Source organism: Macaca fascicularis, chromosome 2 (assembly GCF_037993035.2).
Source record: "Macaca fascicularis isolate 582-1 chromosome 2, T2T-MFA8v1.1".
In the NCBI taxonomy this organism is placed as follows: Eukaryota; Metazoa; Chordata; class Mammalia; order Primates; family Cercopithecidae; genus Macaca; species Macaca fascicularis.
In genome coordinates this window covers 121,862,406-121,890,044 of record NC_088376.1, presented here as the reverse complement: position 1 = coordinate 121,890,044, position 27,639 = coordinate 121,862,406, and the positions used below count along the sequence as shown (strand labels likewise).

Sequence of the window (27,639 nt, the reverse complement as noted above, 5' to 3'; positions counted from 1 at the left end):
TCCATGGTAACAATTGTAATATCTTCTGTTTCATTTCTTATTTTGTTTATTTGGGTGTTCTCTCTCTCTCTCTCTCTCTCTCTCTCTCTCTCTCTCTCTCTTTTGGCTAGTGTAGCAAGTGGTTTATCAATTTTATCTTTTCAAAAAGCCAACTTTTTGTTTTGTTGATCCTTTTTATTTTTTAGCATCTAGTTCATTTAGTTTTTCTCTTTATTATTTCTTTCCTTGTATTAATTTTAGATTTGGTTTGTTCTTGCTTTTCTAGTTCCTTAAAGTGCATCATTAGATTGTTTGTTTAAAATCTACTTTTATTTTATTTGCTACTTTTTTGATGTAGATGTTTATTGCTCTAAACTTCTCTCTTAGCACCACTTTCACTGTATTCCATAGGTTTTGGTACATTGTGTTTTTATTTTGTTTGTTTTAAGAAATGTTTTATTTCCTCTATAATTTTTTCTTTGATCCAGTGGTCATTCAAGAGTATGTTGTTTAATCCCATGTATTTGTACAGTTTCCAGAGTTCCTCTTATTATTGATTTCTAAGTTTACTCTATTGTTGTCTGAGAAGATACTTAATAAGATTTTGATGTTTTAAAATGCATTGACACTCATTTTGTATTCTAACATATATTCTATCCTGGAGAATGTTGTGTGTGCTGATTTGAAGGATATCTATTCTGTAGCTGTTGAATGAAATGTTCTGTAAATTTCCGTTAGGTTCATTTGGTCTAATGTGTCATTCAAATCCAGTGGTTTTTGTTGTTGTTGTTGTTAATTTTCTGTGCAGATGATCTGACTAATGCTGGGAGTGGGGTGTTGAAATTCCCAGCTGTTATTATATTGGAGTCTATCTCTCCCTTTAGATCTAGTAATATTTGCATTACATATCTAGATGTTCTGATGTTGGCTGCATATATGTTTAGATAGTTATATCTTCTAACTTACTTTTATCATTACATAATTATCTCATTTGTCTCTTTTTAGTGTTTTTTGTTTTGTTTTGTTTTGTTTTGTTTTGAGACGGAGTCTCGCTCTGTTGCCCAGGCTGGAGTGCAGTGGCCGGATCTCAGCTCACTGCAACCTCTGCCTCCCGGGTTTATGCCATTCTCCGGCCTCAGCCTCCCGAGTAGCTGGGACTACAGTCGTCCGCCACCTCGCCCAGCTAGGTTTTTTTTTTGTATTTTTTTTTTAGTAGAGACGGGGTTTCACCGTGTTAGCCAGCATGGTCTCGATATCCTGACCTCGTGATCCGCCCATCTCGGCCTCCCAAAGTACTGGGATTACAGGCTTGAGCCACGGCGCCTGGCCTCTTTTTAGTGTTTTTAACTTAAAATCTGTTCTGTGTGATATAACCATAGCTAATCCTGCTTACTTTTGGCTTCCATTTGAGTGGAATATCCTTTTTCATCCCTTTATTTTCAGTCTATATGTTTCTTTACAGATGAGATTCTTGTGGGCAGCATATACTTGAATCTTGTTTTTTATTCATTCAGCCAGTCTATACCTTTTAAATGGAAAGATTAATTCATTCACATTCAAGGTTATTACTGACACATGTGGGCTTATTTCTGTTATTTCATTATTTGATTTCCCATTGTTTTACATATTCTTTATTCCTTTATTTTGCTGTTACTATTTACCATTGTGGCTTGGTGATATTCTGTAATCATAACATTTTATCTTATTTGTTTACCCTACCAGTGTTTTTTATATTTTTGTGTGTTTTCATGACAATAGTAATTGTTCTTTCACTTCCAGGTGTGAGACTTCCTTAAGCATTGCTTGTAGGGCTGGTGTAGTGGTGACAAATTCCCTCAGCTTTTGCTTGTCTGAGAAAGATTTTACTTCTCTCATTTATGGAGGATATTTTGCTGGATATAGTATCCTTGGCTGACAGTTTTTTAAAATCTTTCAACTCTTTGAATATATCATCCCATTCTCTCCTGGTCTGTAAAGTTTCTGCTGAGAAATCCACCGTTAGTCTGATAAGGGTTCCCTTATAAATGACTAGATGCATTTATCTTGCTGGTTTTATAATTCTCTCTTTGTTTTTGATTTTTGACATTTTTGACTATAATGTGCTGGGGAGAACTTTTTGAATTATATCTGTTTGGGGATCTCTGAACTTGTATCTGAATATCTGAATCTCTTGCTAGAATTTGGAATTTTTCCATTATCATATTGCTAAATAGATTTTTCTAACCCTTTCGTTTTCTCTTCACCTTCTGGGACACCCAAAATTCAAATATTTGGTCACTTTATGGTGTCCTATAAGTCGTGAATGTTTTCCTCCTTTTTTATTCTTTTTTATTTTTGTCAGACTTGGTTATTTCAAAATAGCTATCTTTCAGTTCTGAGATTCTTCTGCTTGATCTAGTGTGTTGCTGAAGCTTTCAAATGTATTTTCTATTTCATTCAGTGGATTTTTTAGTTCCAAAATTTTTGCTCTGATAATATTTGCTTTATGTATCTGTGTGCTCTGATATTGGGTGCGCAGATGTTTAGATGGTTATATCCTCTAGCTGAATTGATCCTTTTACCATTACAGTGACCTTGTTTGTCTTCTTTTAGTATTTTGCTTAAAGTCTATTCTATTTGATATAAGCATAGTTACTCCTGCTCACCTTTTGTTTCCATTTGCATGGAATATCCTTATCCTTCCCTTTATTTTTAGTTTATATGTGTTTGGTTCTTTTTTATGATATCTGACTCTTTGGTAAATTTCTCACTTATATCCTGAATTGTTTTTCTGACATTTTTGTATTGCTTTTCAGAATTCTCTTGTATCTCATTAAGCGTCTTTAGTATCAGTATTTTGAATTCTGTTTCCAGGACTTTATGAATTTCTTTTTGATTGTGATCTGTTGCTGAATTATTATTGTGTTCCTATGGAGTTGTCATATTTCTTTACTTTTTTATGTTTCCTGGATCCTAACATTGATTATCTGCCCATCTGGTGTAACTGTCACTTCTTCCAATTATTTGAATATGTTTTTATTGGGGAGAAATTTTTCCTGAAGATGTATCTTTGGTGTTGGTTGGGTAGGACACTTGGTTTTGATTCTGGGTGCATGCCATAGTGTAGTCCCTGTATGATATCTTTGGCTATAAACAGTGTCAGTGGTGTCTATTATTTACTCAGTGGCTTAAGGTATGTTTGTTAGTGAAGCCTTAGTGAAGTTTTGCTAGGAACTGGGATGCCAGGTGAGCCAGTCACCAGACCTCAATGGTGGCAGCAGTAGGCTGACCATGCCTGTACTTGGGCCCCAGAGCAGCATACACTGGATCCTGTGTTAGTGGTTCCAGGCAGGCCAATTCTTGGGCCTCTAAGTGGCTTACTTGGGTGCCAGAAATAGAAGCAGGGGATCAGGTGGGTGTGCAGGTTCTCAAGTTCCTGGGTAGTGACTCTGGCATAGGTGATGGTAGTAGCAGTGGTAGAACAACTCTCTGGGACCCAAGTGGTCCACACTGGTGTTGGCAGTAGCTTCAAGGGGTTGAGCAGGAGTCATTCCCCATATCTGCAGGTGGCATGCAGGTGGGTGCCAGCTGTTATGGTAGCAGCAGGTAGAGAAGGCCCCACCTCACACCCCAAGAGGAGTACCCACGTTCCTCTAGTGATGGACTGGGCTGGATAATTCCCGGCCCCCTAGACAGTGTGCTCAGGTACCTGGGAGTGTAAAGCCAGGCTGGGAAGATCTGCCCTCAGGCCCTCCACAGTGATGCATGCAGGCGCTTGACTGTGGTGGACAGGGACTAGGTGATCCTCAGGCCACTGGCAAAATGCGCAGGTCGGGGTGGCTGTAGCTGCACTTTGGTCCTACTACTAAGCAGGCTGGGGTTGCTTTCTCTGGAAGCAGCCATTAGGATGGCAGCTGGGAAACCTGTAGCAGCAGCAGTCCAGGTCATGAGCAGTGGAATTTGTCCTTGGGGCACATGAAAATTCACAACCATACCTCTGCTAGAGGCAGGATATGGGATTACTACCTGTGGCACCTCAGCCCCAGTGGCAGAGTAGGACACAGTTCAGTGAGGGTAACGCTCTCGAAATGGCACCACACTAGGACTTAGTGTGGCTAGGATTATAGGAGTCTGTGGCAGGATTATGGACCAGTGGGGGCCTCCCACTTACTTTTTCCCCACATTAGGAAGCCACTCCAGACTCCCAGAACAAGATAATATTTAAGTATGTCCTATAGAAATGTAGAGATTCTAAAGGACCTCTTGAGAAATATTGTAAATTCATACAGTTTTTCTTAGCCTTTGTTTTTCTGTTGGGAAAATATATTCAATAGATATCATTCACTTGTGCACACTTTGACATGAGTGAGGAGCCTGTTAGTTACAAATCACACGTTTATAGGCTCCTGTGGAACCCAAATATCTGAAACAGATCTCAGTCAATTTAGGAAGTTTATTTTGCCAAAGTTAATGATGCACGCCTGTGACACAGCCTCAGGAGGTCCTGACAACGTGTGCCCAAGGTGTTCGGGGCATAGCTTGGTTGTGTACATTTTAGAGAGACTTGAGACATCAGTCAATATGTGTAAGATGTACATTGGCTGCGTCCAAAAAGGAAAGACAACTCAAAGCAGGGAGGGGGCTTCCAGGTCATAGGTAGGTAAGAGACAAATGGTTGCATTCTTTTGAGTCTCTGATGAACCTTTCCAAAGGAAGCAATTAGATATGCATTCATCTCAGTGAACAGAGGAATGACTTTGAGTTCTGTCTGTTCTTTATCCACAAGGAAATTCTTTGTGAGGGAGGTATGTAACTAGTGTTTTTTGTTGTTGTTGTTGTTGTTTGTTTTTAATCTTAGTAGCTCTCTTTCTTAGGAATAGAATGGGAGCCAGGTTTGCCCTAAGCAGTTCCGAGGTTGGCTCTTCCCTTTGGCTTAGTGATTTGGGGTCCCAAGATTTGTTTTCCTTTCACACTCCCACAGTGGATGAGTCCAGAGGTTGATCTGCAGGCAAGATTGAATCCCAGACCTCAAATGGTGAAAGGACTGTCTCTTCATCTCTTTACCGTTCTTTCTGTTGCCTTTTTTCTAACCAGGCCTCTACACAGTTCCTGTTTGCATTGTAACAGAGGAAAAATAATTTTTTCCCTCAATCCTCATAAGTTCTTAGTTGGAATGAACTCTTGTAACATAAAACAGATTCCCAGGAGAAAAACAGTTAATTAGCATGTATATTTTCAAATATGTATGTAATACATACGAGATACTGGGAAAATGAGTAGGTCTCAAAGAAGTGGCTTTGAATTCTAGCTTATATATTATCTTCAACAAGAACAGTAAATTTTTAAAGAAGTGACAAGAAAAAGGAAAAGGGTTTAAGTCTCTAAGGGCAGCAATTTGTAGGAAGGCAAATAAATGGCAGATAAAGGCCAGTGAGTCAAGCTTGTTCATGTCGATTCCTCTGGTGCCATCTTCAGGCCTATAAGGGACTCACGTTGTCTTCTGTGGTTAACCTTTGTCCTCCCTGGTAGAAGAGGGACCAATATACCTTTTATCTTTATTAATCTATCTCCTACTTTTAGGCAAATAGAGAACAGAGAGTTTTCTTGCATCTGTGTCTTCATAACTGTCTTTAGCTCAACAATCTCTGTGCTAAAAAGGCATATTTGGGAGTGGCATATTCTGGCCTCCCACAGCATTATGCTCACTACTTATAAAACCAGCAAAATTCCAAGAGTGGACTGTTGCCCAGCTTGGGTCTCATGCTCACCCCCATATTGGGAGTTAAGGGAGGCTTAGCCCCTCAAACCACATGAAATGAGTTGCTCATAGGAAAAAAGTGCTAAGTTCTCAGAAAAGGGAGAGGAAGGCCGGGAGCAGTGGCTCACGTCTGTAATCCCAGTACTTTGGGAGGCCGAGGCAGGCGGATCACCTGAGGTCAGGAGTTCAAGACCAGCCTGACCAACATGGAGAAACCCCATCTCTACTAAAAATGCAAAATTAGCCAGGCATGCTAGTGCATGCCTGTAATCCCAGCTACTCAGGAGACTGAGGCAGGAGAATCACTTGAAACCAGGAGGCGGAGGTTGCGGTGAGGCGAGATCGCACCATTGCACTCCAGCCTGGGCAACAAGAGCAAAACTCCATCTCAGGAAAAAAAGAAAAGGGAGAGGAAAAGTATGTTAGACTGACCAAAATTATAGTTGCCATAATATATAACTAGCAAGTAGGCTTTAACAGTTCATAAGTATTTATTGAGTGACTACTATATACCATGTATACCCTTCTCTTTCTACTTCCCTTCCACTTCCCTTTAAGAAAACATATGTAAATATGAATAGTATTAAGATCAACTTGAATTCTTTCCCATTTATTTTTAGGTGAGTTATATACATATTTTCATAATGAAACTATTTGTGGTAGTTAGTTAGCAAATAAATACTTGCTAACTAGTGTGTTGCAATCACACTAGTGTGAAAGGAAAATATCTTGAGCCCCCAAAATCACTAAGGAAAATTCAAGCTGGAAACTTCTTAGGGCAAACCTGCCTCATTCTATTCAAAGTCATCCCTCTGCTCACTGAGACACATGCATATTCTGATTGTCTACTTTGGAAAAGCTTATCAGAAACTCAAAAGAATGCAACCATTTGTCTGTCACCTGCCTGTGACCTGAAAGCCCCCCTCCTTGCTTCAAGTTGTCCTCGCCTTTCTGGACAGAACCAACATACATCTTACTCGTATTGATTGATGTCTCATGTCACCCTAAAATGTATAAAACCAAGCTGTGCCCCGACCACCTTGGGCACACATCGTCAGGACTTCCTGAGGCTGTGTCCTGGGCATACATCCTCAACCTTGGCAACATAAACCTTCTAAGTTAACTGAGACCTGTCTCAGATTGTCTGGGTTTACACTAGTTAGCAAGTATTTATTTGTGCTTTTACCAAATTTTAAGAACAAAAAAGAATGGATCTTTACCCTCAAAAGATTGAGAATTGCTGTTTTAACAGATAAAACTCCAGACAGTGTTTGGCTACACAAAATATAGCCATCACTTTATAGCTAAAACTGTGATTTTTAAGAGTGAGAAACACACCATTAATAAACTAGTCTTGTGTTAGATATTTTGACGTTTAAATTGACTTTATGCAAATAAAATAAGCAGATTGAATTTTCTGATTTGCTCATCAGACACTATATAGATGCACTTCACATTCACATCTTAAAAATCTAATAAGGACATTTCATCTCTTTGTGTCTGGCATGTCTTTTCCTGATGAATTCCATAACCAACTAGGATGACACTAAACTGAGAAATCTCACATCACTTTCTTGTGCTTCTATTTTATTGTGTGATCTTTCCAGTTAGTTGATTTTTTTTTTTTTTTTTTTTTTTTTTTTTGAGACGGAGTCTCGCTCTGTCGCCCAGGCTGGAGTGCAGTGGCCGGATCTCAGCTCACTGCAAGCTCCGCCTCCCGGGTTCACGCCATTCTCCTGCCTCAGCCTCCCAAGTAGCTGGGACTACAGGCGCCCGCCACCTCGCCCGGCTAGTTTTTTGCATTTTTTTAGTAGAGACGGGGTTTCACTGTGTTAGCCAGGATGGTCTCGATCTCCCGACCTCGTGATCCGCCCGTCTCGGCCTCCCAAAGTGCTGGGATTACAGGCTTGAGCCACCGCGCCCGGCCTCAGGTAGTTGATTTTTTGTGTGTGCCTTTATGCAAGCATTGTGAAGTTACTACCCATTTCTACTACTTAAATAAAATGTATTTTTCCTGCATGGGAATATCAAGGGGAAGAATTAAAATGTTCACACCCACAGTCCTCATCATAAGAAATAAAGTAAAAAACAATGTTCACTTTATCCTGACCTGATTTTGAATATTTAGGGAAAATGCTCAATTTGTAGCTCGAGCTAATGGCACTACAATGTCACACTTTGCTATTTAACATTCAGCTTTGTTAATCAAGAAAACCATAGATTGGCTCTTTGCATGTTGATTAAATTGATGACAGCTTTAGGCCTTGATAACTTTTTTTTCAAGTGTCTGTAATTAATCAGACAATGCTTGATTAGTTTTTTCTGTTTTGAGCAGATAAACTGACTTCCTTGAGAATTTTCACCCCTGAAATGATTCTTCTCCAATGAAAGGTAAAAGATAAGTGAGTCACTGTACAGTTTTCCATGAGGTTTAGACCTTTCTTCCTCCAGCAACTAAAAAAAGAAAAAAATTATTTGAAAGGAAAATTAAAACATAATATTAAACTTTTCCCCAACTCATGTAAATATATTTCCTAAAATGGAAAAAGTCTATGAGTTTCCTCTGAGATTTTAGCTAGGCTGCCTCTCTATTCTAGAGCATCTTCCAACTTTGCCATTGTAACCATTCTTTGTCAAGTTATATCACTGAATAGACAGACCTGACATTGCGGATAGCAGCACAGGAACCATTTTTTTAAAATAAATCAGGATCTTGAATGATGTGTTTTTAAAAATTAAATTAAATTAAAAAGTTAGCACCTACTTGTTTTAGTCATATCTATAGCATTAGATAAAGCAACTGTTGTTTATACAAATGAAAACTTGACAATTTCCAGGACCATGAGCAATATTTGCAAAGACCTAAAATGTTTAGCTTTCATTATTGGAGTTTACTTTTTTAAAAATTTATTTATTTTTGAGACCAGGTCTCATTCTGTCACCCAAGCTGGAGTGCAGTGGCACAATTGTAGCTCACTGTAGCCTCGACCCTCCAGGCTCAAGCAGTTCTCCCACTTTAGCCTCCCAAGTAGCCCAAGTAGGGACTACTTTTTTTTTCTTTTTTCTTTTCTTTTCCTTTTTTTTTTTTTTTTTGGTAGAGTTGAGATCTCACTATACTTCCCATGGTCTCGAACTCCAGGGCATAAGTGATCCTCCAGCCTCAGCCTCCCAAAGTGCTGGGATTACAGGCATGAGCCACTGCACGTGGCCAAATTCATGTTTTTAATGGTGAAAGCTGCTAGGATCAATTTAGACCATGCAAGTGAGTATGAGGAAGAAAACCCATTTCACTCTCTCCTTCTTAGTTGGTCAAGGGGCCAATCTAACACCTATGTTTCATAAGCACTTGTCACCTAAAATACTTTATAAAGATATTTTGAAGCTATATTTCAGAAGGGTTTTCTTATAGATCTCATCCAATTAGAAGCTCCTAAAGTGAGAGACTGCTTAAAAAAAAAAGGAGTAAAAAAAATTCAACCAGGGTAGAAAAGCAGAAGGTAAAAAATAAGTCTTACTCCTCCCACGCCCAACCCTACGTTTCTACTGTCAGATGTGATTATGGTTAACAATTTCTTGGGCATTCTTCAGAAATTTTCTACGCATATATTAGAAAATGTATTTTTATACATGTATTTTTTCTGTATAAAAAGGTTAAGACTGTATTTTTCTACAACTTTTTTAAATTTTTTGAATTTGTACAGATAGATTGACCACATTCGACTTTGGCTGCTAGATATTATTTCATTGTTTGGATGTACCATAGTTTATTCAGTCAGTTCCCTGGTGATGGACATTTATTTAGGTGGTTTCCAGCTCTTTGTTACTGTAGACAGTGCCGTAATAAACATCTTCATTTGCACATATTTATGAAGCTAGGCAAGTATGTGTTTACAGTTAATTTCTAGCAGTGGAATTACTTGGTCAAAAGATAATTTTGATAGATATTACCAAACTGTTCACCAATTTACACTTCTGGCAGTTTATGCTGTTTGTGTCCCATCTCCTTAATTTTACCCTATTTTATCAAATGTTAGAATTTTTACTAAGCTACTATGTATCAATAGTATATCATTATTTTAATTTGTATTGCTGTAATGATATACAAGCTCAAGCATTTTTGTGTTTTTGGGGGGACATTTATATTTCTTTTCTTTTGACCTATACATTCATATATGTGTCTACTTTTCTGAGACCATGCCTTGTATTTGTTCAGTATCCTTACATATCCAACACAGTGTTGGGCACAAAGACACTGAATAACTATTTATGAGACACATAAAAAGAATCTAAAATATTCCTTATTAGAGTGTAAGACCCTTGAGGCAAACTGCCATCACTTAAGATCCCCACTCTCACAGAATGACAAAAACAAGATGTCTTCTCTGGAAATTTCTGTACATTGTGAAGGGGAGGAAAGACTTTCTCTGCCTTCTTAGGTTCTGTGGCTGGGGCCCATGAGTGAAACTAACAAAAGAAAAATTAACAGGAGAAAAGCATGCAAATTTTACTTGATGTTAATATTTTAATTTTTCATGTGCGTGGAAGTCTTCATAGAAAAGAAATTAAGACTCAAAGAAGGGCTAGACCCAGAAGACTATATACCATTATAACAATGAGAGATAAATTGTGGAGATGTGACAAGACAACAGGAAAAGGGGTTTGGGCTAGGGGCGGTAAATTGTGGGGATGTGATTAAGAAATGTATGGGGAAAACTAATGGAAGACAGGGGTTGTTTTAGTAAGATTTGTTCGTAGAGATTCATCTCAGTGTTACCTCCCCAACTCTGGAGATAAGAATGTTCTCCTCTCCTGGTACAGGAAGAATGTCCTTCTCAGAGGAAATTTATGCCCTGTTTTTAGGCAGAAAGTAGAAGATCAGAGAGCTCTTCTTGCATCTACTGTTTTCCAATGGTCTTTAGCTCAAAATCAATATGCTAATATGGCATATTTGGGGGTAGCATGTTCTGATCCCCTTATAATGCTATTTTGACACACTGGGAAATGGATATTGTTAATGGGAAGGTTCTATGTTTCTTTTTTGTTTGTCTGTTTGTTTTTGGTTTTTTGTTTGTTTCTTTTTGTTTTTTTTAATTATACTTTTAAGTTCTGGGTTACATGTGCAGAACGTGCAGGTTTGTTACATAGGTATACACATGCCATGGTGGTTTGCTGGACCCTTCAACCCGTCACCTACATTAGGTATTTCTCCTAATGTTATCCCTACCCTAGCCCCCCACTCCCCGATAGGCCCCAGTGTGTGATGTTCCCCTCCCTGTGTCCATGTTTTCTCATTGTTCAACTCCCACTTATGAGTGAGAACATGCAGTGTTTGGTTTTGTGATCTTGTGATAGTTTGCTGAGAATGATGGTTACCAGCTTCATCCATGTCCCTGCAAAGGACATGAACTCATGCTTTTTTATGGCTGCATAGTATTCCGTGGTGTATATGTGCCACATTTTCTTAATCCAATCTATCATTGATGAACATTTGGGTTGGTTCCAAATCTTTGCTGTTGTTAATAGTGCCACAATAAACATATGTGTGCATTTGTCTTTATCATAGAATGATTTCAAACACCTATGTACTAAATTCCCAAAATAACACTATTCTATTTTGCCTAAAGTATACAACAAGAAGCTCCTAACTGACCTTCCTGGTCCCTCTCTTATTCTCCATTAATTCAGTCTCCCACCACTGCCACTGTGAGCTTTCTCAAATGCAAATCCAAGATTCTTCTATCCTTCAGTAGGTCCCCAGCGCCTTCATAATAAGGTAAGAATTCCTTAGTTTGCCATCTAAGCATCCTGCTTCTTCAACAACTGACTACAGTTGCTAGGAGTACCCCAAGGTCTCTCTCACACCTTTCTACTGTAATTCATGCTGTTCCTTATAGAATATTCTTCCATCTCTTCACTATCTGGCTGCCTCATTCTCATCCTTCAGGAATAACCCTTTCATGACTTTTGCTAGAAAGCCTTCTCTGAACTATTCTCCTGACTATAAGAGGTTCCTTGGGCTTACCTCTATCGAACACTTACTTCACTCTCTTATAAATGTTGGTCTAGTGACCTGTTCCCAGTAGACCAAATTCCTTAAAGGCAGGAACTATGTCTTACTCCTCAGTACCCAGCATGAAGTCTGCAACAGCACAGGGGCTCGATAAACATCTACTAAGTGTAAAATTATAAAGCAACTATGATGATAACAGTCTATAGAAGGGAAGGAAAGGGTCAGCTTTCTTTCATATTATCTCAAGTAGATGGGATGTTACTGTTCACATACTGCTGAATTCAATGCCTGATATCTGGATTTGTGCCTCCAGAGTTGAATTATCTAGCATATGTAATAGTTCAATGTCTAGAAAATAGTCCCAAGATGCTTTGTCATTAATATTTTCTTAACCTGAGGGAAAATACTGGCATACAGGAAAGATAGAAAGACATTCTGCAGAGAACATATAAAGTATATTTAATAGAGCATAGAGAAGATGGTGCTTGTGATTTCTTAGAGCACTGAGCACTTGTGGGAAGCTGGATCCTCTCTGTTTTGTGGATTTATCTAATAAAGACATAGGCAGGAGTGGTGATTTTGTAGAAACCAGAAGAAAGAGTATGATTTCCCATTTGTATGAGTGTTTATTGCATATGTCCATATAAACCTGGATTGATGTGAGATGAAAACACAGTAGTATTTGTTTATGCATTGTGTTTCCCACCTTTTGCTGTGGAAGAGATGTGATCCTATTCCAGATGTCATGATAACGTATACATCCTCTGGGAGCACTTTTAGGAGGGGAGAAGAAATGTCTGGCAAGCATAATTCTTATGTCATTCTCAACTAGCTGCCTTTTCAGCCCCTGTTATTCCTCCCACCACTCTCAGAGCATGCTCTCCTGACCTTCTCCTTACAAGTTCTTCCTCAGAGAACTCATCCATTTTCCCATCTTTTTGCTCTCATCTACATGTCTTTTTCTTTTTGCTCTCATCTATATGTCTTTCTCTTTTAGCCCTGGCCTTCCTATGAGCATTCATTCGGCAAACATTTATTGAGAATTCAATATATGAAGAAGTCAGACATGACCTGCCAGACATGACTCAGTCACACAAATGGGCAGATCGTTACACACTGAGATGACTGATGTGTAGTAACCATGGTATCTTTCCGGACATCTTCTCTCAGCCCTGCTATATCCACCCTTCATGCTGCTCTCTGTCCAGAGAGGCTGATAGACATAAACTACATCAATGGACTTCCTTGTCCTCTGGCTTCTCAGCCAATGAAGACACTCAGCCAGTGAAGATCAGAGAAGGAGGGAGAAGGAAGTCAGGGGTGCTCTTCCCCATCTCCCTCCCTGTAGGACTAATTCAGGCTTACTGCAAAATTCGGCCCAGGGTCACAGCTCCCATCAAGAAGGCCCTCTCTCCACACCTTTTGCTTTCTGGGTCTGGCCACTGCCTCTTCCTTTTCCCTTAAGGTCTAAGGGTGGAACAGCCCTGGTATTCATACGGTCCCATTTGGATCCCCTGCCTGTTCTTACCTTTGTAATAAGCCCTCCCTCAAATTCTCCCCAGATCATCCTAATGTGAGTATGCCAAATGTTTCCTGCTGGGATATTGACTGGGAGAACTTGTGGTAGACTTAGAATTCAAGCAAGCCTTCTCTGAAGTAACATTTGAGCTGAAAGCTGAAGACTGAGGATGAAGAGAGTCAACTAGGCTGTTGTAAGAAGAGAGACTAAGGATGTGGCTTTCCTGTGAAACCTGAGGGGAGTGTGGTGGTGACTGTAAGGGAAAGATACAAAAAATGCTGGAGCAATAGAACCAGGCTATGCAAGGCTTTAAACCAATGTGGTAATTTGGGATTTTACCCTAAACACAAATTTTGAAAAGCTTACTCTGGTTTGGACTATATGGAGTCCAGATTGGCTAGAGGAAGACCACGGGAGAGGTGCTAGAAACACAGACTAGGATAATGGCAATGGGTTTGGAGACATATATTCAAGAGCTAAGTCTAAGACTCAGTAAGGTATCCCTAAATATTTCCAGCACATCACCACATGGAAAAACTTTCAAGACCTCAGATTCCCCCTTGTGCTAAACCAAGCACTTCCATCGTCCCAAACTGGTTTTCTCTTCCTAGTTTTCCAATTAATTCAGTGGTGCCAATACTGTTTCATTCCCCTACAATCCAGACTTTAAGCTTCCTCATTCTCTCTTCAGACTGGCTTCCTCCATGTGACAGGAAATGGGATCACCAGTGGCATCTGAATTTCACTTTGTTCAGCTCCCATCTTCATTGTGAGACTCTCTTTTTCAGATCCAGTTTGAGAAGTTCAGGGAAGCACAGCAATTGGCCCATATTAGGTTGGGTGTCCACCTCTGGACCAATCTACTCCAGAAAGCCATGTGTTTAGAGGTGGCTATTCCAAGGAGAAGGGGGAGAAAGGAGTCTTGAACAGTCCCTTAGCTCTCTTCTACTGTGTCTTTTAAAAAGGTTAGAATTGTTCCTTAGCCATAAGGGATAAGGGTGGGAGAAATGGGTACAAGTAAAAAGAAAACAGATTTTACCTCAACATGAGGAAAAACTCTTGAACAGGCAGAACTACTTGAAGATGAAATGTGATGTTTGAAAGCAGTAGGTACACAGTTTCTGATGGTAATCAAGCATAGATTAGATAACCCACTTGGTGGGAGTGTTGTGGAAGGGTTTCAGAACATCGATGGGGGTTCTTCTTCAATGCTAAGAATCTGGTTAGAGACTTCTGAGGAAAACAAACCAAAATTAAACAACAGCATCTTAATACTTATTCAAGCCCATCTTAAGAAATATATGAAAGAGGGCGTGGTGGCCCACACTTGTAATCCCAACAGTTTGGGAGGCTGAGGTGGGAGAATCGCTTGAAGCTAGGAGTTAGAGTTCAGGCTGGGAAACATAGCAAGACCCTGTCTTTATAAAAAGTTTTAAAAATAAGAAAAAAAAAGAGATATGCAAAAGAGTTCCCAACTTATATTTTAAGATCCCTGCTTGAAGTGGGAGATGAATTCTATGAAGAAATGCTATTGAGAACACTGTCTGTATGTTTTAGTTTTTCTAAAAAGGAACACATATTTTCTTAGTTTTTTGAAGCTAGTAAATATGTTTCTGAATCAACATTCTGCTTCCTGAAGTAGAAAATTAAATTTTTCTTTCTTGGCTATAAAAAAGCAGGTGTGTGTCCCTGACCTGTGTGTGTATATTGAGCACGTGGTAAGGAAACAAGAGCATGCTTTTAGCAAGCAGAGAAAGAGCAAGATGGAAGAAGAATGCAGAGTAGGTTACAACAGCAGCATTTTTTATTGTTATGGAAACTTTTAATACCAAGTACCACTCAGTATTCTTAGCTAAGAAAGAGACTATTTGAATAGTCATACATTTGGTAAATATTGAGGGAGCAGCTACTCTGTGCCAGGAACTCTGCTAGGAGCTAGAGTCTAATCGGGAGGACGACATTCATCAAATGATCAAACAAATGAGGTTGTAATTATGAGCTGAGACAAGAGCTCTTAACGAGAAAATCACAGTTGCTCTAAGAAAAGGTGTGAAAGGAACTCAACTAGATTGAAGAGGGGATGTCAGTGAAGATTTCCCAAGAGTGTGATTCTTTAGCCAAAATACAAAGGTTGGGTATGAATTCACCAGGCCAAGGGACAGTAGAAAGAGGGGAAGAAAGCATGGTCTAGACAAGGGGCACAGCCTGGGCAAAGACCTGGTGATGGTAGGGAGCATGGCCACTCCAGGAACTGAGAGAAGCCCAGCGTGGCTGGAGCACAGGGAGTGAGAGGGAACATTGTACAAGAGGTTGGAAAAATACGTAGAGACTAGTCTATGCAAAGCCTCAAAGGCTAAGGAAAGGGTTCTGATCTTTCTGCTGAGGATGATGGCTTCCCAATGACACTGGGAAGACACTTTGAAACAAGAGACGGACATACTGTCAAGTAATTTTGGCTATAGTGTGGAGAACAGAGGAGAAATGAAGCCAGGATGAGTGAATATGAGGGGATCAGGTAGGAGCTTTTGCTACAGATAACACAAGCCAAGATAGTTGCTTAGACCTTGGTGGTAAAAGGGGAGATGGTGAGAAAGGTGGATTCAAAGCTATTGAGGAGAAAAATCAGCAGGAATTTTCATAAGAACCTCAAGCATTGTCTACTTCACAGTTCCTTTCACTAAGGCATGAGTCATTGAACTATAACCTGTAAGCCCAAATCCTGCCCACTGCCTGTTTTTCATAAATAAGGCTTTATTAGAATCCAGCCATGCCCATTCATAAACTGATTGTTTATGCCTGCTTTTGCAGTACAACAGCAGAGTTAAACAGTTGTTAGAGAGATCTTAATGCCTCATAGAACTAACACATTTTCCATCTGGCCTTTTACAGAAAAACTTTGCAAAGCATGGATTTTTCACTACTTGAAATACCATTTCCATGATATCCCATGATGCAGAAGTTCTTTATTTGGAGCCCAGAGGTTCACATATGGGATTTAGACTATCTCTGACCTCCTGAAATTGAAAGTAAAATTTGGTATTTATGTATATATTTTTGGGAAACAATTTTCACCAATGTTTAATAGGAATCTATGAATATGAATTGTCCCCAAAAATGAGCTATCTCCTAGTCCTCTCCCCAGTCTGTTCTCTGGCCATAAAAGATTTTTAAAATCTAAATTTCTTTCAGTGAATAAGAAATGTACACTGGTACCAAATGATAAGTTTCATAAAGTATGGATAGACATTGCTGCAAATAGTTAAATTCCTAATACAGGATCCCCAATGAAAATGACCCAGAGCTTTAAGATAGCAGGTAGCTCAGTGCTGTAATTGAAAGATATATAATAATTTAGATTTCTGACATAATGACTACCACAAATAATTATTTAAATGTATACAAAATTGTAGATAGCTCTATTGCAAGTAAATTCCTTCACAGGAACAAATGGATGGGTATAACTCATGTTTTGTGTTTTGTGTTTGTGTGTGTGTGTGTGTGTGTGTGTGTGTGTTTGGCTAGAATGTGACCTCCATCAGACCATGACTCTTTGAGTGTAGTAACCAAGAATAATTTATCCTGAAATCCCCACACAGCCTGGTACACAGCAGTTCAATAAATGCTTACTGTATACATAAAAGGATGATTAAGCTAACTTGCTCTCATATAATATTTTATATATACATTGTGTGTGTGTGTGTAGATGTATATATGTGTGTATACACATACAAAATACTTATAGGAAGCACATTAATAAATGTATGTAAAATTGTCTTGTAAACACAATCTTGTTTTTTGACAAAAGATCTGAAGCTATAGTCTGTCTTAACTGAGGACATTGTCTTCAGTTCTAAAGGTGTCTGATTCAGCCCTACACAAGCAATGTCCACCGTCTAGCATGCAGGTTGAATGAAAACAATGTGGTATTCCTTTACGGCCAAGATTTTAGTATTAAATCAATCTGGCCATTATAAAAATTCACAACATAGTATTTATTCTTCATCTGTTCAATATTTTTATTTGTGTATTTAATATAAATCCATGGTCTTGACTCTTGAATAAAGCACCTCTTCTTGCAGCAGTACTCAATATGTGCAGGTGTGCCTAGGAGCCCTGTCCCTCCAGTTTCAAGAGGAGGGTAATGGTGGGAGACATACCTGAGTCCTCAAGAGGAAGGAGGAAGAAGAGGCTCCTTCCTGCATGTGCTCAGAGAGCAGGCCTGACTGAAAGGATGTTTATCTACCAAAGGAACTGGAGGCTTTTCATTACAGGGAGATAGAGTCAGTCCATGGCATAAAACGATTATAATTAGACCTGAGGAAACCAACCAGAGTATCAAGTCCAGGGGGCAAGTATGGAAATGGTGGAACAACAAGCAAGAGTAGATTCTGGAGCACAGGTAGCTGGGTAAGAAGCAGACCAAGGAAATGCTTCAGAACTAAAGCTAAGACTGGCATGTGGTGAAGGAGCCTCAGCTAGAACTCCCCATTCCTTGAATGTTTGCTGCTTATGTAGGGGAAAGCATGGAGGTTTAAAGGAGTTGATCAAGGATCAAGACAATAGGCCAGCATTAAATATCACGTATAAAAATGTAAACATGTAAGATATAGATGCTGGACTGTACATTTCTGCTTACTATCAAGTCACCAAAAAAGAATGCCTTGAAAAAATAAAATTATTAAACATATATAAAGTAAAATGAAAAACAAAACAAACAAACATAATGTCACCAGAGTGGGGAAATGGTACAACTTGGAGCATCTCATTTCTCAAGGTGTGTTCTGTGGTCCCAAAAGATGTAACAGTTCTAGATACATAAATTTGGGCAATGCTGCATACTCCAGCCTCCTCTTGGGATACTTACAGTGGTTTTAAAGCTCTGAAAAGTCCTGCAAGAAAAATCCTGGTTGATTTTGTTTAGCCCAAAGTTTTTATATTTTAGTTAAAATAGAAACCTTTCTTTTTACATTATTCTTTGTAAATGCTTACTTAGTAAAAAGCTAAACAAATGAGTTAGTTGCTTTGATTAAAAATTTCTTAATTATATAAAATCTTCTAAATCTGTGTTAAAACAACATTACTTGTCAAAAGAACTCTGTAGTTATTTTAAAGAGGTAAAATTAGATATACCTTATACTAGAACAAACTTACACAATATACCAGAATAAACCAAAAATGGACCAGAAATCTAAATGTGAAAAATGAAGCCATTTGAAGTAACTGGAGGAAAACATGGGTGCATTTCTACAGAACTTGGTTGTAGGGAAAGGCTTTATAACTCTGACCCAAAATACAGAGGCAATTTTTTTTAAATGACTGATACCTTTGACTACATACAAATAAAACCTTTTGTATGGCACAAAGAAAAACCACCATAAACAAAGACAAATTATAAAGTGAGGAAAAGATAAAAAATCTGATAGAAGAAAGAGCAAAAGATGTGAACAAGCATATATATGGCACATGGAAAAAAAATATATGTGTGTGTGTATGTATATATGTGTATTACATAAATGCCCTTAAATATATGAAAATACAGTCAACTCCACTTATAATGAGAACAAATTCAAATCAAGCCTGCTTTAAAGTATCAGTTCCCACCTCTCAGATCAGAAAGCATTAAAATACTTGACAACGTATTCCTCTAAAGTTACTCTCGGTATATCAGCATTCTCATACATTGCTGGTGAGAATTAAGACAGGTGCAACCCTTGTGAAGGGAATTTGCCAATATCTAACAAAACCAAGTATGCATTTACCTTTTGTTCCAGGAATCCCACTTTAAGAAATTTACCTTTTTGGGATTTTCCTCTAAGTATACAAAAATAGACATGCCCAAGGTTATTCATGGAAGTGTTGATTGCAATCATTGCCAAACATTGAAAACATGCTCAAACACAGAAGAGGGTGAAATAAATGATAGTACATCCATAGGGTGGTGTATTATGCTGCTGTAAAAAAGGAAAGAGAAAGCTCTCCACGAACTGGTATGGAATGATTTCCAGGATAAATTATAAGCTAAAAATATAAAAGTACAAAAGAGTACTATAATATGCTACCTTTTGCATAAGAAAGGGAATAAAAAACAGACATGTATCTGTTCAGTTTTTGCAAACTGAAGCACAGAAAGGCAATACTAGAACTAATGAAATTTATTACCTCTAGAGGGGTGGGTAGGAATAGAGTAGAAGTGATGAGAGGATAGGAACAAACTGGAAGAGATAGGAGGATGTGACTCTTACCCTAAATGTGCCCTTCTGTAGTTCTGACTTTTGATTGTTAATATTGTATGTAATCAACAACAACAACAAAAGTAATACAAATCAACAGGAATGGGAAAAAAAGTCTAAAATGTAACATAAAAGGAAGCAGATGACTTTCATTGTATTTCGAATGACTAATATGTTCACATTGAAGATGGAGAAAAAAAGAACCAAAGTCAGTTTTGAATGTGGTGTATTGACCAAAGAAGAAAAATAACTGTAAGCAAATCGAGAACTCTAGAGAGTAGGTGTAGGGTGAGTATTTCTTGTTTGTTTTTGCTTGGCAATTCTGAAGCTACTTTCAGTAACTTCCGTAATTCAGGAAGTAAGTAAATATCTTGAGGGCCAGTTTCCTCACTGTCAGAAAGGGGTTACAAATATGGAAAGAAGAAAAATGAGAATGAACCTGTGGTGTTGGATTAGTATTAGAGGAACCAATATGAGTGCACAGTTATAGAGGTCAGGGATCATCAGATGTTTTCGTAAAGGAGCAGATAATAAATTACTTAACTCTGCCATTGTAGCACAAAAGCAACCATAGACAAAATGTAAACAAATGAGTATGGCTGTATTCCCATACATTTTTATTTATGGACACTGAATTTTGAATCTTATATAACTTTCATCTGTCATGAAACATTACTTTTTTTAATAACCGTTTAAAAACGTAATAACCATTCTTAGTTTGCAAGCTAGACACAAACAGACAGTGGGCCAGACTTGGCCCATGGGCCATCGTTTGCTGACCCCTGTTTAGATAGATATATAGGTAGGTCAGTAGATACCTAGATTAAGAGATAGAGAGCAAATATGGTAAAATGTTAAAGGTGGGGAAACTGGGTGAAGGATATACAGTAGTTCTTTATACTCTTCTTGCAACTTTTCTATAAATCTGAAATTTTTTTAATCACAAAAAGAAGAGCCCTGTACTTTTCATAGCTACTGCTGAAAAGGAAAAACATTGATCAAATTATTGACCTAAGAAGTAAGTGTCTTACATTTCATAACATTCACACAACTTCCACCTACACTTTCCCCACTGGGGTAGCTCCTACTGCGATGATATAGTTTCTGATTTGTAACCGGGGGTGTCATGATGTGATAACATTATTTTCTCCTGTTCATCCCTGTTCTTCATCGCCCTTAGTGAGTAATGAGGTCACTGGGCTGGTAATTTGTATATGACCTTGTAATTTCCTATAATGCAGAAATTTTTTGGTCTGCTATAATTAAGTAGCCTAAATAAACAGTGCTTATCAGAAAATGCCCCATTAGCTTGGAAGTCTGTGACAAATCCTTTCTGATGCGCTTAATGTGTTATTATGAAATTCAATTACACAGCATGCTCACCTTGCTTATTTCACCAGCCATAATCTAGTGATAGCTATGGTGAGTAGTGACTGAAAGTGTTGTAAAATATTATAAGTAGGAATTAGGTAATTTTGACATTAATATGCTTTTTATGCTGGAAGAGCAAATAGTTTGTAAGGAAAATATCTGCTGTATAGACTGGTAATCATTCTACCATCCTTTGCTGATTTAGTTCCAACAAAGTCCGTTTCTACCTTGGTTTATTTATCATTATAGGTAGGTCCACACCATGATCTTCATTGATAATGAAGATGATAGTAGTCAAAGCTGAAATTTATTGAGTGCTAATTCTGTACCCATATTCACAACAAATGTTTTTCTCCCATTTTTTTCTGTTTAATCCTAACACTCAACTCTGAAGCACTATTATTATCTCCTTTTCACAGATGAAGCTTAGCAATGCTAAGTGACTTGGCCAAGTTCTTACTGTAGGAAGCACAGAGCTGGAATTGGCCTGCAGTAGCACAGAGCTGGAATTGACCTGGATTTTTATCAGCTCTTAGCTGTTGGTTAGGACTGTCTCCCATTGTAGATTAATACCATAGGAAATACAGAAAGAAATTATTTAGTTATAAAGACATACTCCTATTGAGAAGAATAAGGTAAATGATATAGGGCACTAATAGCAGTGCAAGAAATAGAATTCACATTGGAAAATCTTTTACATCCTCCTAACTGCTCCCTACCTCTAATGAAGCTCAGTAGTAAGTTTAGAGATGAGAAGGGCTTGAAGTAGAACACGCAGTGACTCAAGCTTTCTGGATGTCACCAGCTTGAATAGTACACCCCAGGTATCTACGAGAGGAAGCAAGAGACCAGGAAAGAGTGCAGTAGGAAGGAAAGTAAAGAGATGGGGAAATGCCCTCACTTCCCGCTTCTTTTCCCTTCACTGCTTGAAAGCCCCAAGTTAAGAGAGACTGACTCCCACCACTGCTGGGTTCCATGGCAGCTCCAAGACTGACTTCAGTTTTGAGTCACCTTGTGGAATGTGACCATCCATGACATGTGGCATGTGACTTTGTCAGGCTTTCTTACCCAAAGCTCATAAGGAGCTTCATCTCAGCTGCATTTCCTCTGAGTTACTGAAATAATTTCTTATGTGAAAAGAATTCTGCTATAATTTAATGGCAACAATAATAAACTTTGAGAGGAATATTCATTTAGTTGAAGTATTTCTCAAACTGGCTAGTTAAGTGATTGACTCCATATTAGCCAATTTACAGAACTGGATATTGATATCTGGACATCTGTCTTTCTGAAATATGAAGGAGGAAAAAGTGTTTCTTTGTGGAAGCCCCAGGGAATTGAAAATCCATAGGAAACATAAAATCTATATGTGGAACTCCAGACATGCTCATTCACTTTGTTTTCTTTTTAGGGACTGGTTAAATATGTTGAGCCCACCAATTGTTCCTCCCAGTCAACAGCCGGCTGAGCAGCGTCCAGATTCCTCTGAAAGTCTGAGTGTTCAAGGTGGGAATATGAAAAACGACATGCACAAGAAAATAAAAATAATTTACTATAAATAGAGAGAATCCATCACTTTGAGATGCCACTGTTTTTATTAAATGTTGATCACTTAGTCTTACACACCCTAAATGAGGTAACCTGAACCTCATTTTTTAGAATAATGGATTCTTTACAACTAAAAAGAAGACGAGAGAAATTACCCTTGTTCTTCTAAAGGTTAATACCAGGGCAAAATATAGTTTAAGGTATAAGAATTTGGATGTCAAATTGACCTTCATCTGAATTTCAGCGCTACCAATTCCCACTGTGTGACCTTTATGAATTTTGATTACTACATCTATAAAATAACATGAATAATAGTGCTCCCCCGATTGTTCCTTGTGAAGATTCAGCGAGGTGCTATATATGAAGCACTTAGAATGCCTACCAAATACCAGCTGTTGGCATTATGATACAGCAGACACGATATTTCAATATCACTCAGATACCTGTTTCCATGAATGCAGAGATACAACCTTTGCATTAAAGCAGAAGCTGTCACATAGCTACGATAGGTATTAGTAAGATAAAAATCAGAAGGAACCAGGAATGAAAATTTGCCAGGTGTTCGTTCGGTTGGCGTGAGCCATAAAGATGAACCATTAGTTTCTGGTTGTGAGCAGGGAACTTGACTGTGAGGTGTGCGTGGTGGAGGAACATAAGAGAATCTCTGGTGAAAACTGAGGAGTTGAGATGGCAGAGTCATGGGGTAAATCTCAAGTGCATAATTGGAGTGACAAATAACCTCAGAGTGGGACTCTCTCAGACAGTTTTCTGGGTTGAATTTTGAAGATGGAATGTTATATCTGAAGCTTTGAAAAAAGTGGAAGTGAAACCAATATAAATTGCTCCAAAAAAAGTGCCAGTTTTTTTTTTTTTTTCCTAACTGCCCCAGGGAAACAAAGTAGAGCATCGCATTTTTCTTTAGGTATGGAGAATTCAGAGTGAGAGCTCATACATCTGAGTTGTATGTTTTGGCCGCCCAAGGGATGGAGATGTCTCTGTGATTTACTATCTAAAATAGATTATGCCCCTCAAATTGGGAATCTTTTTAGAGGTGTGCATTTATAATTACTTATGACAGAAAAATAGAATCTTGGCTGTCAGGAGGAGACCTTGCTGTGAGGGAACAAATAATGTGTTATGTTAGGTGTCCTAAATAAGCCACAGGAACTGAGAGCGTGGTCCTTGAGCAAAGGCACCCAAGGTATATATTAGCGAGAAGCAGCTGGAAGGATGTCTTAAAGTCGCCATTGCCAAGCGCGGTTCTGACAGCAGGAGCTCAGTTATGTTGAAAGTAAACAGAACTTCCATTGAGGGCAATTTCAGAGAATTTTAGAAATGTGCTGGCCAGTGTTACCCAGATCAAGCATCCCTTCTGCCTGTCACCTTGGATTTTTATCAGCTGTCCCCTGGCCCTTTTCCTATATGCTTGGGTGGTTTGTAGTTGATTAATGCCTCCAAAAACGAGCATTTTCTATTTACTCATCTTCGAATTTTCTAATATGCTTGAGTGGTTTGTAGTTAATTAACACCATCAAAAAACAGTGTTTCCTATTTGGTTAATGGCCTGTTAATTACATAGTTTTAGGCGGCATAAGAGTCCATACTTACCAGTATGCTGAGATAGTGTTTCCATCTGTTCTGCTAAAGTGTTGAAGAAAAATTATGGGCTCAAGTTTCCAGTTTATATCATCGGAAGGGGAAGGGAAGTATGATTGTGAGCAGTCTGGAGCCCTTCCTGGGTTCTTGTTGCATGACACCATTCATTTAGCACTTAGTTTATGCCAGACACCAAGTCATTACATTTAGCCCTCACACCACCACCAGGAGGAAGCTGTGTGTGAGCATGTGTGTATGTGAGTGTGTGTGTGTGTTACAGCTGAGGAAACTGAGGCACAAAGTTCTCAAATGACTTGCCCAACGTCCCACAACTACTGAGGCACAAAGCTAGGATTTGAACCCATGCATCCTGGCCCCAGAGCCCAGCCACTATATTTTTATCCTTTGTGGGTTTTGAACTGGGTAAGTAGATTACCTACTAAAATATGTATATATAAAACCAGGAGTTGAAACATTATTTTTCCATTAAGAGTTTCTGATCTACAGGAAAAAGCAAATTAAAATATCTCAAGGGCTCAGTGGCTAAGTTCTTTAAAAAAGAGAGAGATACCTCTGGTCACCTGTTAGCCTTGAGCCTGCCCCCTTCTCCTCCCACCCATGCTTATTAGAAATGACAGGTAGCCACAGTTGACCAGATCTAAGGCAAGGCCAAGGGAGTGAACAGCTGAATGAAGGACAGGATCATTGGATATGGAACTGCCGGGCCTGGGTATTTGCATGTTGCTTATCTTCTTAAAGGCTTTCCCAGGCACTCTTACCTAAGTAGATCAGTCTGCCACTCACTGTGTTCTCTCACTTCACCTTCTGACATCATCTGCATGCCTTTTCACAGTCTGAAAATCTTGATTTGTCTACTTGTTTATTGCCTTTCCTCCTAAGTAGCCTCTGAGTTTTTAGGAAACTGTCAGTTTGCTCACTCCTGGATTCTTGGTGCCCTGTGCAAGTTCCAGCATATATTAGATTCTCTATGTTCTCATTAGAAAGGAGAAGAGAAGTAATAAAGGGAGGAAAGGAGGGTGGGAAATACTCTTTAACTAGTCCTTTTATTTATTGCAAGCTTGGCAGGAAAAAGTAGAGCAATTCATTGAAATCTGACTTTCAACTTTCCCCCCATCCCAATTTTTTTGGTATATTTGATATATTTCTAAAATTTAATTGTGAGAGTATTGAACTTCGACCCATACATTTTGGCAGTTAAAAAGTTATAGATCACCTTATGCCATGGCTCTTAAACTTTATTCATAAGCAGTAACAACTTTTCTTTCAAGTGAAATCTCATATGGAATCCTCATGTATGGAAGAGACAAAAGCTCTGCTCTGGCTAAAGTGGGGGTTAGGATCTCAGAATCCTGCCCTGGGGCTCTGATGAACAGTTAAAAACACTGATGTGGTCCAACCCCTCAATTTGCCTAAAGAGGTAAATGACTTGACCAAGATCAAATGCCCAGTCAGAGCCCTAGCTGGGATTAGGGCCCAGGCTTCTCCCACATCGGTGCCCTTTCTACAGAACCATTTCACTGGGATGTGAATGTGGTGCCTGAGGACTAGTTCACAGGCAAAGGTATTGCCCACTTTTGGACTTGTAGGATATAAATAATAATAGCTACTTATTTAATCTTCCTGTGTTCTGGGCCTACATGTGCACTTGAATTCTCACAACAGCCTAGTGAGGTATAGATACTATTATTATCCCATCTTCCACATGGTTACATTGGGACTTAGGGCAGTGCAGGGATGTGCTGAGCCATCATACCTCTATCAGAGATGGCGAGACCAAGATGAATTTCTGCAGCTGGAGGTAGTACTGCATTTTAACAGCGGGGAGATATACTCTGCCTAATACATAATTCTAGAAAACTTGCCCCAGGCCATACAAAAGTAAATACATGAGTTATATCTGTCCCTACTTTATTCAGTAGAAGTTTGTGTCACAGCCAGTTTCTGCTCATCCAGAATGTCTCAAGTGCATGAATGCCACCTTCAAGTGAGCAGCCCGGTTTACAGCACAGTCGGCCAACAGGAAGAGCACTGCATTCAGATCTCTGACATCCCACTGGATGGGAAATGGTCAGCTCTTCACAGCTCCTCCTGGGCTGTAACACACTTGCTGAATATCAATTACCCTGGACGCGGTGCCCTTAACACTTACTAAAATGTGTTTTCCTGGAGCTTGTGTGAAATGTAAAAATGGGAAGTTAAGATTTCAGAACTTATTTGAGAAAACTACTAAAATGACCTTTTGAAAATGAACCATACTTTGCTCAAAGAATAGTTGTCAATTTGTTTTTGACATTTGTTCCTTTACAGTTATGACCCTTAAATTATTCATGCTTACCAGCTCCAAAATGGAATAATAACGACCTCTCTTTTCAGGCCTGTAGCCCTATCTTGCAGTTTACATAGATTTTGAGTAAGAAAGGCATTCAGAAGGAGTTTGGGAGTTGCCTGAGTCTCATAAAAATAATATTCTTGTACCTTTTTTATGGCAAAGCCACACAGAATATTCCCACATGGACATTGATTAATCTCCCATGAGATATAAATAGGTAGCAGATGCTTGCTTTATAGATGTAATATCCAAATTACTAGTAAAGAGTTTACAGAAATTTTATGGCTTCTCACAGTTAACCAGAAAGAAGGAATCCTCTTGTATGGAAGAGATAAAAGCTCTGCTCTGGCTAAAGTAGGGGTTAGGATCTGGCTGCCTGCTCTTCTCCAACAGAGGAATTCTTTCACTGCCCTCCTATTAACTGCCACATAATTCTTTGACATTTACCTAATACTCTGAGTCTAAAAGTTGCTGAACAACTCTGGTACCCCTAGTGCCTAGCGTGGTTTCTAGGACACAGTAAATGCCCCATAAATATTTGATGAGTGAATGAGTGACTCTACTGGCCATAGGAAATATGAGAATGATTTGATCTATTCTTTTGATCTTTTTTGTACCTCGAAGATTTATTTCAGATGCAAAGGAGACTTTCTCCAAAAGAGCAATATTGGTGATATGAAAATAATAAGCCAGCATTAATAAAGCACCGTTGTGTACCCGGCACTGTTTGGAATTTTTCTGTGCATTACCTCATACCTCCTCCCAACACTGCTTAGTGTGGAGTTATATTATGTTCCCACTTTACAGATGAGGTAAGGGGCTAGCCTGGGCCACAGACCCTGAGTGTGCATCAGGACGCTGACCCAGACCTGTCTGACCAGGGTCCACACCCTTACATCCCACACTGTAGTATGACCACAGAATCCCTATTTAGGTGGATAAGAACCACATGACTGAAATATCCACTGCAATTTTTTTAATTTAGGAAGTTGTATTTTCTTGAAGCTTTCTGGATAAAATAATAGTTACCTTGGTACTCTTCTTAGACCCATAGGACCCCACCTCAACTCTCAGATTATAAAACGGTTCATGGTATTTCTAACATTCCTTTAATGCAGAGCCCCCGCTGCTTCCCCTGTGAGTAGGGTGATATTTTCTCTTATATGGCTCTCAGGGTCCTGGGGGAGTCTTCTCTGCAGGAAGTGATTAGAGAAGCGGGAAATCAGTGCCTCACTAGTATCAAGAGATGCCTTCTTTTCAGGGCCACTGGAAGTGAACTCTCCAGTAGAGCTAAACACA

The 27,639-nt window shown here is 38.9% G+C and overlaps 1 protein-coding gene across 5 annotated transcripts in view; it reads left to right on the top strand.

Moving 5' to 3' along the window:
- CFAP20DC (CFAP20 domain containing) overlaps positions 1–27,639 on the top strand; it is a 304,088-nt gene that overhangs the window by 269,044 nt on the left and 7,405 nt on the right. For 4 of the 5 annotated variants that reach the window (XM_074032604.1, XM_065540859.2, XM_065540858.2 and 1 more), the window contains one exon: positions 22,258–22,352. The exons of the other annotated variant lie outside the window; for it this stretch is intronic. In XM_074032604.1, the coding sequence (XP_073888705.1) occupies positions 22,258–22,352 (95 nt within the window). The remainder of the gene's footprint in view (positions 1–22,257; positions 22,353–27,639) is intronic. 5 annotated transcript variants of the gene reach the window in all.